This window comes from Anopheles coustani, chromosome 3 (genome assembly GCF_943734705.1).
Source record: "Anopheles coustani chromosome 3, idAnoCousDA_361_x.2, whole genome shotgun sequence".
NCBI lineage: Eukaryota > Metazoa > Arthropoda > Insecta > Diptera > Culicidae > Anopheles > Anopheles coustani.
In genome coordinates, this window is record NC_071288.1 from 23,254,331 (window position 1) to 23,267,274 (window position 12,944).

At 45.6% G+C, this 12,944-nt stretch overlaps 1 protein-coding gene across 1 annotated transcript in view; it reads left to right on the top strand.

The window, feature by feature from the left end:
• Positions 1 to 7,446: 7,446 nt before the first annotated feature.
• Positions 7,447 to 12,944, top strand: part of LOC131272774 (uncharacterized) — a 37,573-nt gene continuing 32,075 nt past the window's right edge. Inside the window, exons 1-3 of the mRNA XM_058274629.1 lie at positions 7,447 to 7,570; positions 9,576 to 9,635; positions 11,180 to 11,209. Coding sequence (XP_058130612.1) covers positions 7,447 to 7,570; positions 9,576 to 9,635; positions 11,180 to 11,209 — 214 coding nt within the window. The remainder of the gene's footprint in view (positions 7,571 to 9,575; positions 9,636 to 11,179; positions 11,210 to 12,944) is intronic.

Below are 12,944 nucleotides of genomic sequence, written 5' to 3' on the forward strand. Positions count from 1 at the left end.
TTTGGGGGGAGGATGACGATAAATCAACAAGCATTATGTTTAAGTGATGGCCACTTGAAGGATGTGAAGCGAAATGACGGTTAAAAAAGATTTGCAGGCTATCTTAAGAGGTATAGATTTTTACTTTTGAAATCGAACACGTTCATTCATAAATATCGGAAACCATGCTATATAGATGTTTTCAATAAACCAGAACATCGCCCACCGAAAAACTAATAAGTGAGCAAACATAGAAGAAATATATTAGCCTCTTATTGATCAGAAGTAAAACAGACATTTAGATAGAATGCTCAAAAATAATGGAAAACAGGAAACGATCTGTACTTTGCCTTAACCTCAACATTGATCCGAGATTGAATGCACTACAAGATGATTAGGCGAGGCGAACTTGGTTTCTAATTGAAGTTTGCTCATCCTTTAGGTTCATCCTTCCCCACCAGCTTCAATTAGCCAGCATTGCCCACACGTCGACCGGTTTAGCAATGCGTTCACAAATGCTGGAGCAAACGCTTCACAGCCTTTTTGCTCGATCGCTCCTCCAAACACCGGTGTCTTACCGTCATGCTGCCGTGTCGGATTGATTGTCCGATTGGCATTTCTTTCTCTCACTGCTCGCGGATAGCGTTCCCACCGACTTGAGACGTTTGCCTGTCGCCCCTCTTCTATGTTTGGCTGGCGGAGAAATTGTTTTTTTTCCCTTTTACTGCTGCATTTTAAGCGACTAATTACGAAACGATCCCGGTGTAAGTCGACATAATTGGCGCAGGCTCTCGTACGGCGATGGCCAGTCCCAGGCGGGGGTCCATCCGATCACCGTGGTATCGACCGAGCTCCGACGGAGGCCATTCCAATGCGATATTGAGCATCACAGCTGTGTGTGTATGTGTTCGATGGTGGTTCGGTGCTTGTGCAAGGGTGTCCATTTTTCCATACCCATACCACGCTGGTCGCGATTGCAGCTCGCGTGGCGTGGCCGTATGTTCACTACGATAGTTTTCAGATGTTTCGCATTGTTGCAGTGAAGAAATTGGTGTCATTTTGATTTGCTGGTGAAACCGATGATTGTAGATTGCGATAAACACCGAAAAGACGAAACCAACGAGCTTTTTTTTGAATTCCTCGCCAGTGAAAACATAAATAACTGCGCAAAAAGATGCTTAAGTAACGAACAAAAATACGTTTTAAAGTGTTAATTGAATTTGTTAGCTTCCGCCGTTATTATTATTAACGTTCAAATTAAACAGGCAGATTTTACCACAGCCTACTCCGTTCGGTTAGACAATGAACAGGGCTTCAAGGTGGAGTTCCAAAAATTAGTTTATCACGAGAGACGACACAGCAATCCACTCTTATCGCCGTTGACGTCTTATATCTGCCCCGCAACGCAATATATAACCACCGGAAAGAGAAAAGATCGGCTTCGCGCACCCGAATGGCACGTGACGTTCTCTTTGTTTAATAGGCTGGGCGCCTCCGAAACGGTCTTTCGAGTTGAGGTAATACTCTCGCCTTGCCGTTAGAAATTTACTTCCTACTTCGCTGACTCACGGGGTTCGCGTTTGGTTCTAGTTGTTCCAGTCTGCGTCACCGTGAAACGTGAGTCACGGCAATAAGCAAATTTGACTTCAATTGTCCCCTAATCAGCGAGAGGCGTTTTAACGAATTTTTTTTCGGCCCGGTTGTTGTCAGGCTGGTCAATTTGTGGGAAGCGGGTGGGCCAAAGTGTTCGATCGGAGGGACAATAGAATTGGATAATTTCGAGAAGCGCCACCCAGCGCCAAAGGGTACAACAACAACACAACAGAAGAAGACAGGGGACAGCTTTTCCGGCAGAACCGCAACGAATTGGCACCGCTCCGATATACAACGATGGCGCGCTGTTCTGAATTCCGGAACCGTGTGCGAATGTGTGTACTCACATGTGTTGTCGCTAAACAAAAGTGACTAATGCGGGCAAACAACATTCCGGAGCAGCAGGTTGAGCGTGTCGGTCTCGTCCAAAGGGCCCCAAGGTTTAGCACGCACGCCCCGGATCACGTGGGATCGCATCTTGTGGGTTGGGTGCTGACAAGCGCCAAATTTGCTTGAACAATAGGTGGACAACGTGGTCAAGTTTTCGGTCCACTGAGCAGTGGAGAGGAATCATTCCACGGTTTGGAATTTTCTGTGTTACGTTGTTGTTTTGGATTTTTGTTTGTCGTTTAAAAACATTGTTGATCTTTTCAGGCATTTAGCATTCACTTTTCAATTTAATGTCATGTTCTATCTCATTCTATCCCACTGGTCACTTGCTGAACGAAGAACTTAAAAATCCTTTTCCTTCGCATTTTATCTTTGAAAAACTTCAAAAGTGCCAATGGATATCATTAGGGAGTGGCTTTTAAGTGGCATTTTAAAGAAGAAAAATATAAAAATGGGGTATGACGGTCATTTTAATATCACGAATATTATTGTCGCTTTTCTAATTACCTAAAAAAAAAAACGGCGACTGACACAGTTCTAATGATGTTGACGAATGTCTTTTTAATGTTTTAGTTACAATCGTGCCGGTTTGTGCAAATTACTTCGGTGCACAAAATTAACCACCGTGTGTTAATGTAATCTTAATGGCGGAAGCTAGCTTAGCTTGTTGTCATGATACTGAAATCAGGAATGAGATCATACTTAAATTGTAAATTTCCTCACAACCGTCCGACAAGGGTTTGCTGAAATGAAACATTAACAATTTTACTGCATATTCCCGGAACGAACGATAGATAAGAGGCACGATTCGGTCATGGAGTTTGCAAACCGTTTTTGCATGCCAATAAAACGTAGTTATTACAAAAAAAGAGTAAAAACAAAAGTTCGTGGAGATGAAAGATTTCCGGAACTCGTTGGCCAGGCGTTATCTAGAACGGAATCATGCGTCCAACCGCTGACTCGGCCACACGCCAGCATTGCTCTCGTGCGGTTCGATGGCACAGCCTGCAATTCGTTTCGCCAATGTTTGTGCCGTTTGGCCGACGATCGTGTGACGTGCCGCGCGCTTTATTGTTGTGTAGTTATGTACATTCGATTTGAATCACGTCAGCGTGATAAACAACGAACCACTCTTCTCGCGTCCATCTGCATACCATGTACCGTGATGGGAAACGCCGTCGAAGCACGGAACTGCCGTCCGTACACTGCTGTGCGCAAACTTTGCACGTCCACTCGATGCGCGGCTCCGTACGCGCAACCAATTACTGATGATGAACGTTTGTAGACGCTTTGTCGGGCCGAAATGAAGGGGGCAAAAAAAAAACTGGTCGAAGGCATCGTACCGCGGTTTCGAGCATACATGTGTATAGGTTGTATGCTGCTGCTGCCGGCTTCCGCCAGCACGTCGCTAGCGGATGATGATGGGATCGGTCGCTGATGTCGCGCCGGCTGATTACAGGTGGGCACCATACGATAGAGCTTGCGTCGCTGTAGTCGTGCCGGCGGCCGTTGAAGCGAGTAAACAGGAAGGCGCAGAAGTGGACGAGGCATGAGGTGAGGCGGGGAGGGGGAGAAAAAAAGCACAACGATGCTGGTGTAGAACGCGCCGCTGGACGCGGTGGAGTCAGTTCTGGAGCACAGGTCCTTTCGGAACGGACGTAGTTGTTGATACGCTCCCGCGCGCAGGAGTACCGCCTGTCAGTTCAATTGTTGTCGTTCGGACGTACGAGTGGCGCAACAGTAGCGTCTAACGTGTTCTTTCCCTTCCCAACCCGTGAGTTATAAGTGCTTGCAAAGTGTCGGATAATCCTTGCCGATAAACCTCAAAGGCGCTGGTGAAGATTCTTCCTCCAAAAGTGTAGAAATCAATTGTGAAAATCGAGTAACTTTACTGGAAACGCCAAAGGCTGTGTAAAGCTTCTTCAACTTAAAGCAAAGAGCGTAGCAACTTCACAAAGAAGAAACCTTAACCGATGGTCGATCCCTTTTACTTCGACGTTTTTGGTGTGTGTAATTAAACTCAAAGGGGACGATCATCAACAAAAGCAAAGGGAGAAAATAGAAGGAGAAAAGGGGGGTTCGAATGTGCAACGGTTTGTCCCGGGTAGCGCCTGTTGCATCGACCAGGAGACCGAACGTGATGATTCGCATGTTTCGGTTACTGTGCCATTCCTCAATGCTACGAAAGGAATAGACTTTGTTTGCAATCATAAGAGAAGCTGAAAGTCCAGCGAAAACTTGACAACCCAGCTTGCTTAAACTTCCTGGACAATAATCTTTTATATACTCTTCGATGCAACTTTATAGCATTGATTGAATTGTGCAGTTTATTATATCTGCTCCAAACGCGCACAAGATGATGCCCTAAATAATTGATAATTACTAGATCAAGTGTTTTGACAAACGTGATACCGCACTTCAGATGATTCCGGTATGCCACAATGTATATCGGGTATGTCGTAGAAATCCTCAGCTTGTAGAACGGTAGCGTCGACTTGCAATCGTCTAGTTTTCAACTCCCCTCAACGTACTGTTGACCGTTCACCAAGACTAAAGTGTTGATAGTGTGTTATCAGTCCAGTGCCGGTATTCGCGTAGAACTCTCCCGCAATCGCCTATCCGTTGGTGATAGCAACATTATAATGCAATTACCCTTTGGGTGGCGATCGTTGATTAAAGATACGTCAATAACCTCGACCGAAGTGTACGTTCGGTTCCTTTTCGCTCGATGAACCGAATCGTCACCGCGTGGCGTAACAGTCGTTTGTGACGCTTGTTAGAGGGCGCCCCAAAAGCTTCCGCTTGGCCATGGGGCCAACATCCTTGACACTGAAATCAACGATCGTGTTCAGTGATTATGACCTCGACACAGTCACCCGCCCGCTGGGACGTTACAAACCGCGACGACGACGCCGACAACCGTGTCCCAAATATGCGCACCATCAACAAGTCTAAACGTGATGGGTTGGACCTAAGAATGCTTAGGGTCTGGCGCGCTCTGAGGAATTCGAAGGAAGTCTTGGCGTCTATTTTCCACCCCATTAGGGCCGGTATTGGTTACGATTGCAGTGATGCAGTGTAGCTTCAACTCCTCCTAAAGTTCCGGCATGCCATTGGCCTTCCGTTGCAGCAATATTGGCTGTCAGTTCGATGAAACTTCCGACCACCGGCGGTTACGTTTGTCCACCACGGGGAAAGGGACACCGAGGGTGGAGGTATGCTGTAGGTTCATTTTTTTTTCCCGATCGCACGACGGTCAAGGGCGTTATGGATTTCAGCACCGATCGCGCATGGGTTAACGACTGTTTCATTATGACGCGCATTATGGGACTGGCTGACTCCGGCGTGAGGGCAGCAGAACGGAAATGGTTGCGGTTCCAATGCGTAAAATTCTCCGTCCCAACTTCGGACCCGACGTAAACGTCAAGTACGGAACCGGCGGGTCGCATCGAATGGGCTCAGTGAGCGTCACCGAATGGTCAATCGTTTGCAGGAAGTAATCGAAGCAATAAAAATAATCAATTGGAAGTGGTTGTGAGTGAGTGAGTGAGCGGGAAGAGGACGGTGTGGTTACTGCCGTGGGGTTCCGAAGACTTGCGGCTCGGTCCAAGATATCCCAACAAGTCACGCGTCGCTTCTGCAGCCCTTTTTGTTCTAGTCTCGATCGACAACTCGAAATAGGCGGTTCAAAAGTTTTCCGTTTGGTATATTGACCAGATTGCAGATTTGGTTTTTGCCATTGTTGTATGATACCTACTAGAAAGGTAGTACTCAGTTCCGTCGCCCCAAACATGGCTCTGAATGTGGTGCATGAGTTCCGACAGCACAACGCTAGTGTTATCTGAGGTTCTCCGACATCTATAACTCTTCGGTCTTTCGGTTGGTCAGTGTGGTGAAGTGTGTGAGGCGACCATTGCGAGTGCTAGTGAATGTGAGGAACCAAGTCCAAGGCGACACGTTCGACTGATCAGCTGACCTTGAACGTTTTGGCTGCACCTACCCGAAACAAGTACCAAAAATCAACGCAAACTCGACGATGTTTGCCGGGCGATAAATTGTAGGCGCGACGTCGTGTGGATCTCGTGATTGGGCGGGTGGGTGGGATCCGTATGCTCCGTTGTGTGCGCTATCGGTCAGGTCAGCAGCTCGCGACTGACGGGTGTTGGATGATAATTCGATGCGCAAATAGAAGTATTACTTACCGGCAGGTGCCAAAGGGGGGGGGGGGGGGAAGAGAAAAACAATCCAGTGAGGCCCACAACAAGCCAATCGAACACCCAACTGATGGTAGCTCGTGGGAAAGCAACGGGAAGAGGGGGTTGGTCACGGCGATGATAAGCCTCCGGACTAATTGGTGAGACAACGCGGGGCATCAACATCGATACGAGATACGGCGTACGGTGGTATGTCTACTACGTCAATACTGACATGTCGATTGCTCACGTGGTTTCCCCCACCCTTTCTCTCCCGTGGGGAGGGGGGTTTGATAAAACGGAAGAGTTTCTGATAACCTCTCGAGATGGCTCGAGTGGAGCTGCTTCTTAAAGGGAACCGTTACACCGCCTTGTCCTCCCACCTTCCCACCGTCTCAAAGGGTTTTCTATCGAAGGAAGAAAACAAAAGCAGACCCACTGGGAGAAAGGGGGGAGGCAGGCAAAAACACCCACCGGGAGTTGGGGCACATGCTGTTGTGCGCTTTCACGGTCGGTGAGATGCTTTTTATTTATCGGACGTTGCAATTGGTACTTTAAATGGGTAATTAATATCTCCCACCAGCGCCACCTCCTCCATTCGGTAGCTAAATGGAACCTTGGAGGGTTTCAAACGGAAACGGAGAAAGGAAAACACGATCATTGATTTATGATGATTGCTATGATAATAAGGAAGTTGGCATCATCAATCATCTTAAGCCTTCTTTATACAGCACCAATCAGGAAAAGGGATAGAAAGTGAATAGATCATTGTTTTTCTCACTATTGAGCTGGGTATGGACATGCACAAACGTCATGGTACTCACGGGGACACTGGACACTTCAGATCTAATAGGGATTGATGAAAAACGACAATAATAAGTGCTGGAGTTGGGTATGGAGTGCAAAGAAAGGTTTTCTTCACTAAAGACACTGGTGTTGCGAATTCTTCGGTAAACAAAAACCGGGTGTTAAAGGTCGCTATAGCGAAATGCACATCACCAGCGGAACTAACTTATTGTCTAACACATGCTTCGGGTTGTCCAACAGCGATCCTCCCTGGATGGGTGAAGTGTCTTCGATAAGTGCATACGCAAAAGTGTCAACGTCATCGACAACAATGGTTTAACATGTGCAAATACGAACCCGTGTCCACACAACACAAGTGTACGTGCGCAGGAAACCAACGTCCGGTAGTGCCCTGGTAGAGTTAGTGCCCGCTAAAGTCGTTCCTCTGTACTTCCTAACGGAATCCCTCCTGCTTGAGGAAGTGAAATAACGAAGGCCGCGCACGATGACGATCCTTGGCGAAGCATCGGCGGCGGTGACGCTGTTGACGTCCGGCGGGCAGCAGCAGCAACAGTTACTCCGATCGGCGTCTCCCGTGGACAACGGAACGCACGCCGAACTGTTAACAGGTAAAGGAACGAACGCGTAGCACCCTCGGCGGGAATCTCCGCACAAATCTGAAGGTCACTCCAAGCCGTACGGTATTCCGCCGGCGAATTCCGCTCACGTTCCGGTGTGCTTCTCATGGCGGTACCGTTCGAAGGTTATCCGGAAGTGATTGCGCTCCCGTTGACGAATCCGCCCCGGGAATCGTTGGTTCCGGATACCAACCTCCTCGTTGTTGGTTGCTTATGCTGGACTTAAGAAACCGGTGTGAAATTTCGGAAGTAAATCTTACGTCACGTTTGATGGCTTATTGTTTCCTACACAATGTCGCCGCCGCGTGCCGGACCCGATGATCCGTTGGAAAAACCACTTTCTTTCGACACGCTCGGGGGGACGGTTTGTTTTCGGAAACGCTATAAACCACGCTCCCACACGGTGACTTCCGTCACATATGCAGGCACGGCAGCATAATGAAGCGCGTTGCATAAGGATCCGAACGGCAGCATAGCCCTCTTCTTTCAGTCGATCAGTCGGCCAAACCTTTAGTCGGGCAGGAATTCAGTTGGTCACCAATGCCACTTCCGCCAATCGCCGAACTGCAAGCAACATGGCGGCCCGTGCCGCTTTGTGGTGCCGCCGGAGTGGCCACTTTGTGGTCGATTGATTGCCTTTTCCCCTTGAGTCCGGTGGAAGGATTTGGCTTTCCTTTCGATCGTACATCACACACTTTCACACGGGCTTAAGTAACCTGTGCATCGGTTATACATAAAACGGTGTATCTATTTTTATGGTACACCCGCTCAAATGGGACAATGTTTGAAACATGAGTAGAAACGGTTTGAATTTTGGGAAACCTTTCCCCTTTGCCGATGGGGGTTGGTTCCCCCCTCTCTCCCTCGCGGCCCGGTTATATCACCACCCGCGCACGAAGAAAAAAGATTCCGATTCCGATCGGGGCAGTTTTTTCCTCCCCTTTTCTTCTCCTCCTTTCTTTTGTCGTGCTACCAATGATGAAACGCTAGAAAGTGAAAGAAAGGAACACGGTAGATGATAGGAAAAGCTGCACAATGCGCAACGAGTGCCGGGGGTTACGTGCGCCCACAGTTAGTCACATCCGGCGGAATGAAAGGAAACCGGGGACACGCTTTCGAATATGGAGATGCTGTGCTTTTATTCCAGGTCGTGGGTTGGCAGAAAATTGCATAATGGAATCGGGATCCGCGGATCAGTTTGGTACGAGGTAGGATTAGTCACGGTCAGGGGGGTAAGGGGCCCGAAGAGCGACTGCGCGGGTAAAGGGCAAAGACTCGTATAGCAAACCCGTAACTCTTGCCGCTTTGCACGACAATGCATAAATCAGGTGGCTCGTGCGAGAGTAACCTGCACGAGATCAGTGTCAAGTGGAAAATGTTATGAGTCAACCGTCACTAGCCTCCCTTGGGGGAGGGGCGGGCTGATGTCAATTGATTAACTCATTTAACTGTACGTTAGGTCGGGTGTATAAATATAAACGGCAGTCCCGGAATGTACTTGCTACCATGGAAGCTGCTGTTCAACACGTTCTTTTATTGATTTTGTGTCACAACACGCCAGCAAATAGGTCGATAAGATGTGTGTTTGTTGGTAAATAAATTTAACGATTCGTTGTACGTCCGGAAAACGTGAAGAGGCTTTCCGGCCTGGGGCTACCTTTTCGCGGGACGCGCGTGTGTAAATGATGGGCAAACAGCAAACACTGATCAAACTCGTCAGTTGTTTGCAGTGCTGTCGATTGAACCTGAGGACGGTAGGATGGTTGTTTGTCATTTTCACTAGCGCTTAAAGTACTCTCAAAATAGAAACGAGCCGTACGAGCAGATGATTAAATAATGAGCCTCATACAGATCCGGCTAAGCTATTCCGGCTATCAAATCTAAGACTAGTTTAATATGTTGTTGTATGACATTTTTTAAATGACCCATTAACAACGTTCTCGACAATTATAAACTCTACTAACTAATGCTTTATCTTTTTTTCATTTACTTTCAGCCGCTGGAGAAGGGAGTGACGTAGACAACGGAAACATTCAAGATCTTCTAAACGATACCGGTAAGAATGCAATCTTTGTGCGTGCTATCGTTACCCGCGTAAAACCCTTGTATCTGAAATAGCACAAGCTCATCCTGGTCGATACCTATCCTGGCATGCGAACGAAAGACTGTTCTTTTAACCAAAGATTTCATCAACTTTTTGTAGACTGTTTATTTGGGTAACCAGAGTTTAGTAAACGATTTTATATTTTCTAGCCTGAGTTGCACTACTCTCGAGTATTTTCTTTCCTTGCTTAATATGAATGAAAACTAACAGCCCGCAACAGTTTTCCACCTTGACATCAAAAAACCAAACTACATTTTTGTATCTACCACTAAACATTAATGCAGTTAAACAGTCAATTGAACTTTTACATAGCTAAGTTGTTTCAAAATTGTGATAATCTCGTACAATTTTGTTTTGAGCAAAACCTTCGAGAATTTGAATTTCACAATTTGTTGAATTTGATTTGAAAGCAAAAACCAAAAACTGGTTCCATAAAGCTCGAGTTTAACAAAACCGGTTGGACCGGTTAACCGATTCAGAGATGACAGAATTGCATACATTCGGGCGACGCAGCGCTTAACGCCAAAATGTATGCAATCGTGGTGACGTTGAAAGCTCCAAGTTCAATATTTGAATTTGACAATCCGCGTTCGAATGGACGGTTATTTTTTTAACGGAAAAGTGATGATCAGAAGATTGTAAGGATTAAATTTATGAACAATTGTAAAAAATGAGATTCAAAGATAGGTAAAAACGTGAAAACGTTTAAGCGGAGCGACGACATGGAGCTGTTAAGTAAATTAAACCGTGTTCCTATCAAGTTTGAAATTTGTTGCAAGAATAGTAAAATAGGAAAGCAGTATTGGATAATTGACGGAAAATACGGACCAAGTTGCCTATTTTTCTGTTGGAAAATACGGACTTGTATGCGAAACCAATCGGGATTACCCAACATGCGATTATTTTACGACATGAATGAACTTATCGTATCATTCATAGTAAAAGCTGAAGTGTTTATGATGTCCATCAAATATTAATAGACATGAAATGGTTTCTTCAACTCTTGACTTGTCGATGCGAATTCTTGTGCGGCAATAAACACTTACACGGGCAATCGATCATTCATAGTCTATCGGAAAACCAATGGAATCTCCTTCCATTGGTTTTCAATCAAGCTGTACTTCAGCAAATTCATCGGGTTTCACGTTGAATGTGTAAGCATGGATTCGTCCCCGGTTCATGCCCACAGCCACGAGACAATTGGGACCAATAAAATGGCACATTTGTCGAACGACATGTTTTCGAACCATCACGTGCTAACCGTCGTGACTGATTCTGCCAAATGATTGCGAAAGTGCTCGAAGGGAAAGGGTCGCCAGGGTGAGCATTTCTGTCCTAGAATAGATGTTCCTCATCAATTCATCTCCCATGCAAAAAAAAAAGCACCAGCTTAAAAAGGTTTCGAAGGCAGGCCCCAAATTTCCCCATACCGCAATCATTAGCTCATTTTTCTCATCCATTATTTTTTCCACCATTTGTTTACCATTTCGTTACAGATTCCGAACTTTCCTCCCTATCGCATCTTGGTAAGTTGATTCTTGAGCAAGGATTATATGTTACACATATCTTCATTATCAGACCATTCCCAGCCACATTCCATTTCGTTCCCCCATGGAGTTATATGTCATTGGATGCTATTTTCGACCAAATCATGGAAACGGTACACGCACAAGGTCTAGGAAAGAAATTTGTGACTTCACACAATACATGAATAGTGCACTATAAACAAAACAGAAAAATAACTAAGTAGATATTTACGGAAGTCTGGGAAATAATTGAGTTGTTTATGGTGTTTTTGTTTGCATTTCAATCATTTTCGCAACAAACATAGCAAAGAATGCAACGTAAGACCCTTTGTTCAAGTAGTTCACTTGTCGCTATTATTAGACACGATTAAGCGTTTGTTCGGTTAATCTTGGGGATTTTGAAAATCCGCTTAACCAGAGTGTGTCCGGCCCATATCTGTGCCAACTCTTGAGTTAATGTGTATGCCCACTTCACCGGGGAGTTAATACCGAACGCGGGCGGAATTTTCGCTAAGCGTTTTATCGGGCACGGAAAGATTACATGGGGGGATAAAAACATAATAAATCGATAGCGTCCGAACGGAAGTGATATGTTGAGCAAAGGAATCTGTCGACTTACGTGCGGTTTAAAAGATAGTCTAATCAACCGTACTATCAGATGTGCTTGAATGAGAAGCGGCAAATTCCCGGCGAAATACGGTCATTATCAAAAACCTTTCTTTCTTCGAGACATGACGAATAGTTTCTTGGCTTTTCTGGCATCTAGATAAGAGTTCAAGCACTCATCTAGTCTAGCGAGTGCCAATTTTCCCTTTGGAAAGATAACCGCAAAGATGATGGAAGATAATGAAGTTCGGGAAAACGTTCACGCAGCAGTCGACAAGCTGGCCTTGTAAATTTCCGCAAACGAGCGAACTGTTTTCATGTTTCCAGCGAATGCTTTGCATGACATCTCTGCGTGATGAGGAAGACCTGTTTCTATCACTCTCCGCAACATGTGGGGTGCCACTTTTCCACCATCCAGTGGGAAGATGGATAGATAACGGTTAGTTTTATTTTTATCAGCCTTCTCTTGCGTGTCGCCCCATATGTCACCCCACTTGGTGGTGATGTGTCGTAGTGCGCCCTATGCACCCGTACAAACAAACCCCACTCAAAACAAAGATCATATAATGGATGCAAAAAGGACACCAAGGAGTCTAAAAAGACTCTCGCTGAAGAAGAAAAAACGAATTTCATCACAACATAGTGTCGGTCAATGTGATCCTAATTAGAGGACTCACATGGGAAGTGTATTGCATCAGTTTGTTGTCGGCTTCCGAGCCACGATCTGCTGGCGTGATACCGATGTAGGCTGGTGGAGAAAGCCATGGAGGCGGGCTTTTATATCGTAAACATCAGTGAGCAACGTGGAATGGATTTGCAAAGAAACAGCTTAGAGCTTGCTTTCCTGTTTTTGTTTGCAAAGAAATGGCGTAACAAGGGAAAATATTTGATTTCGTTTCAAATTGTGGTGTCATGTTCAGAGAAATACAACCGTCATTAATTGCAATTATTCGTTTAATGTTTGTTAAAGAAATGGACAAAAATTTATCGGCGATAGGAAAAAAAAATACACACTTACAATTGAAGAATGAAGTAAATTTTATTGTAAAGTTTCATCAGTTTATTACTTTAAAAAATATTTCGACGGGTAGTAAGACAGTCTTACGGTACTTCGAAGAAACTTAAGCCA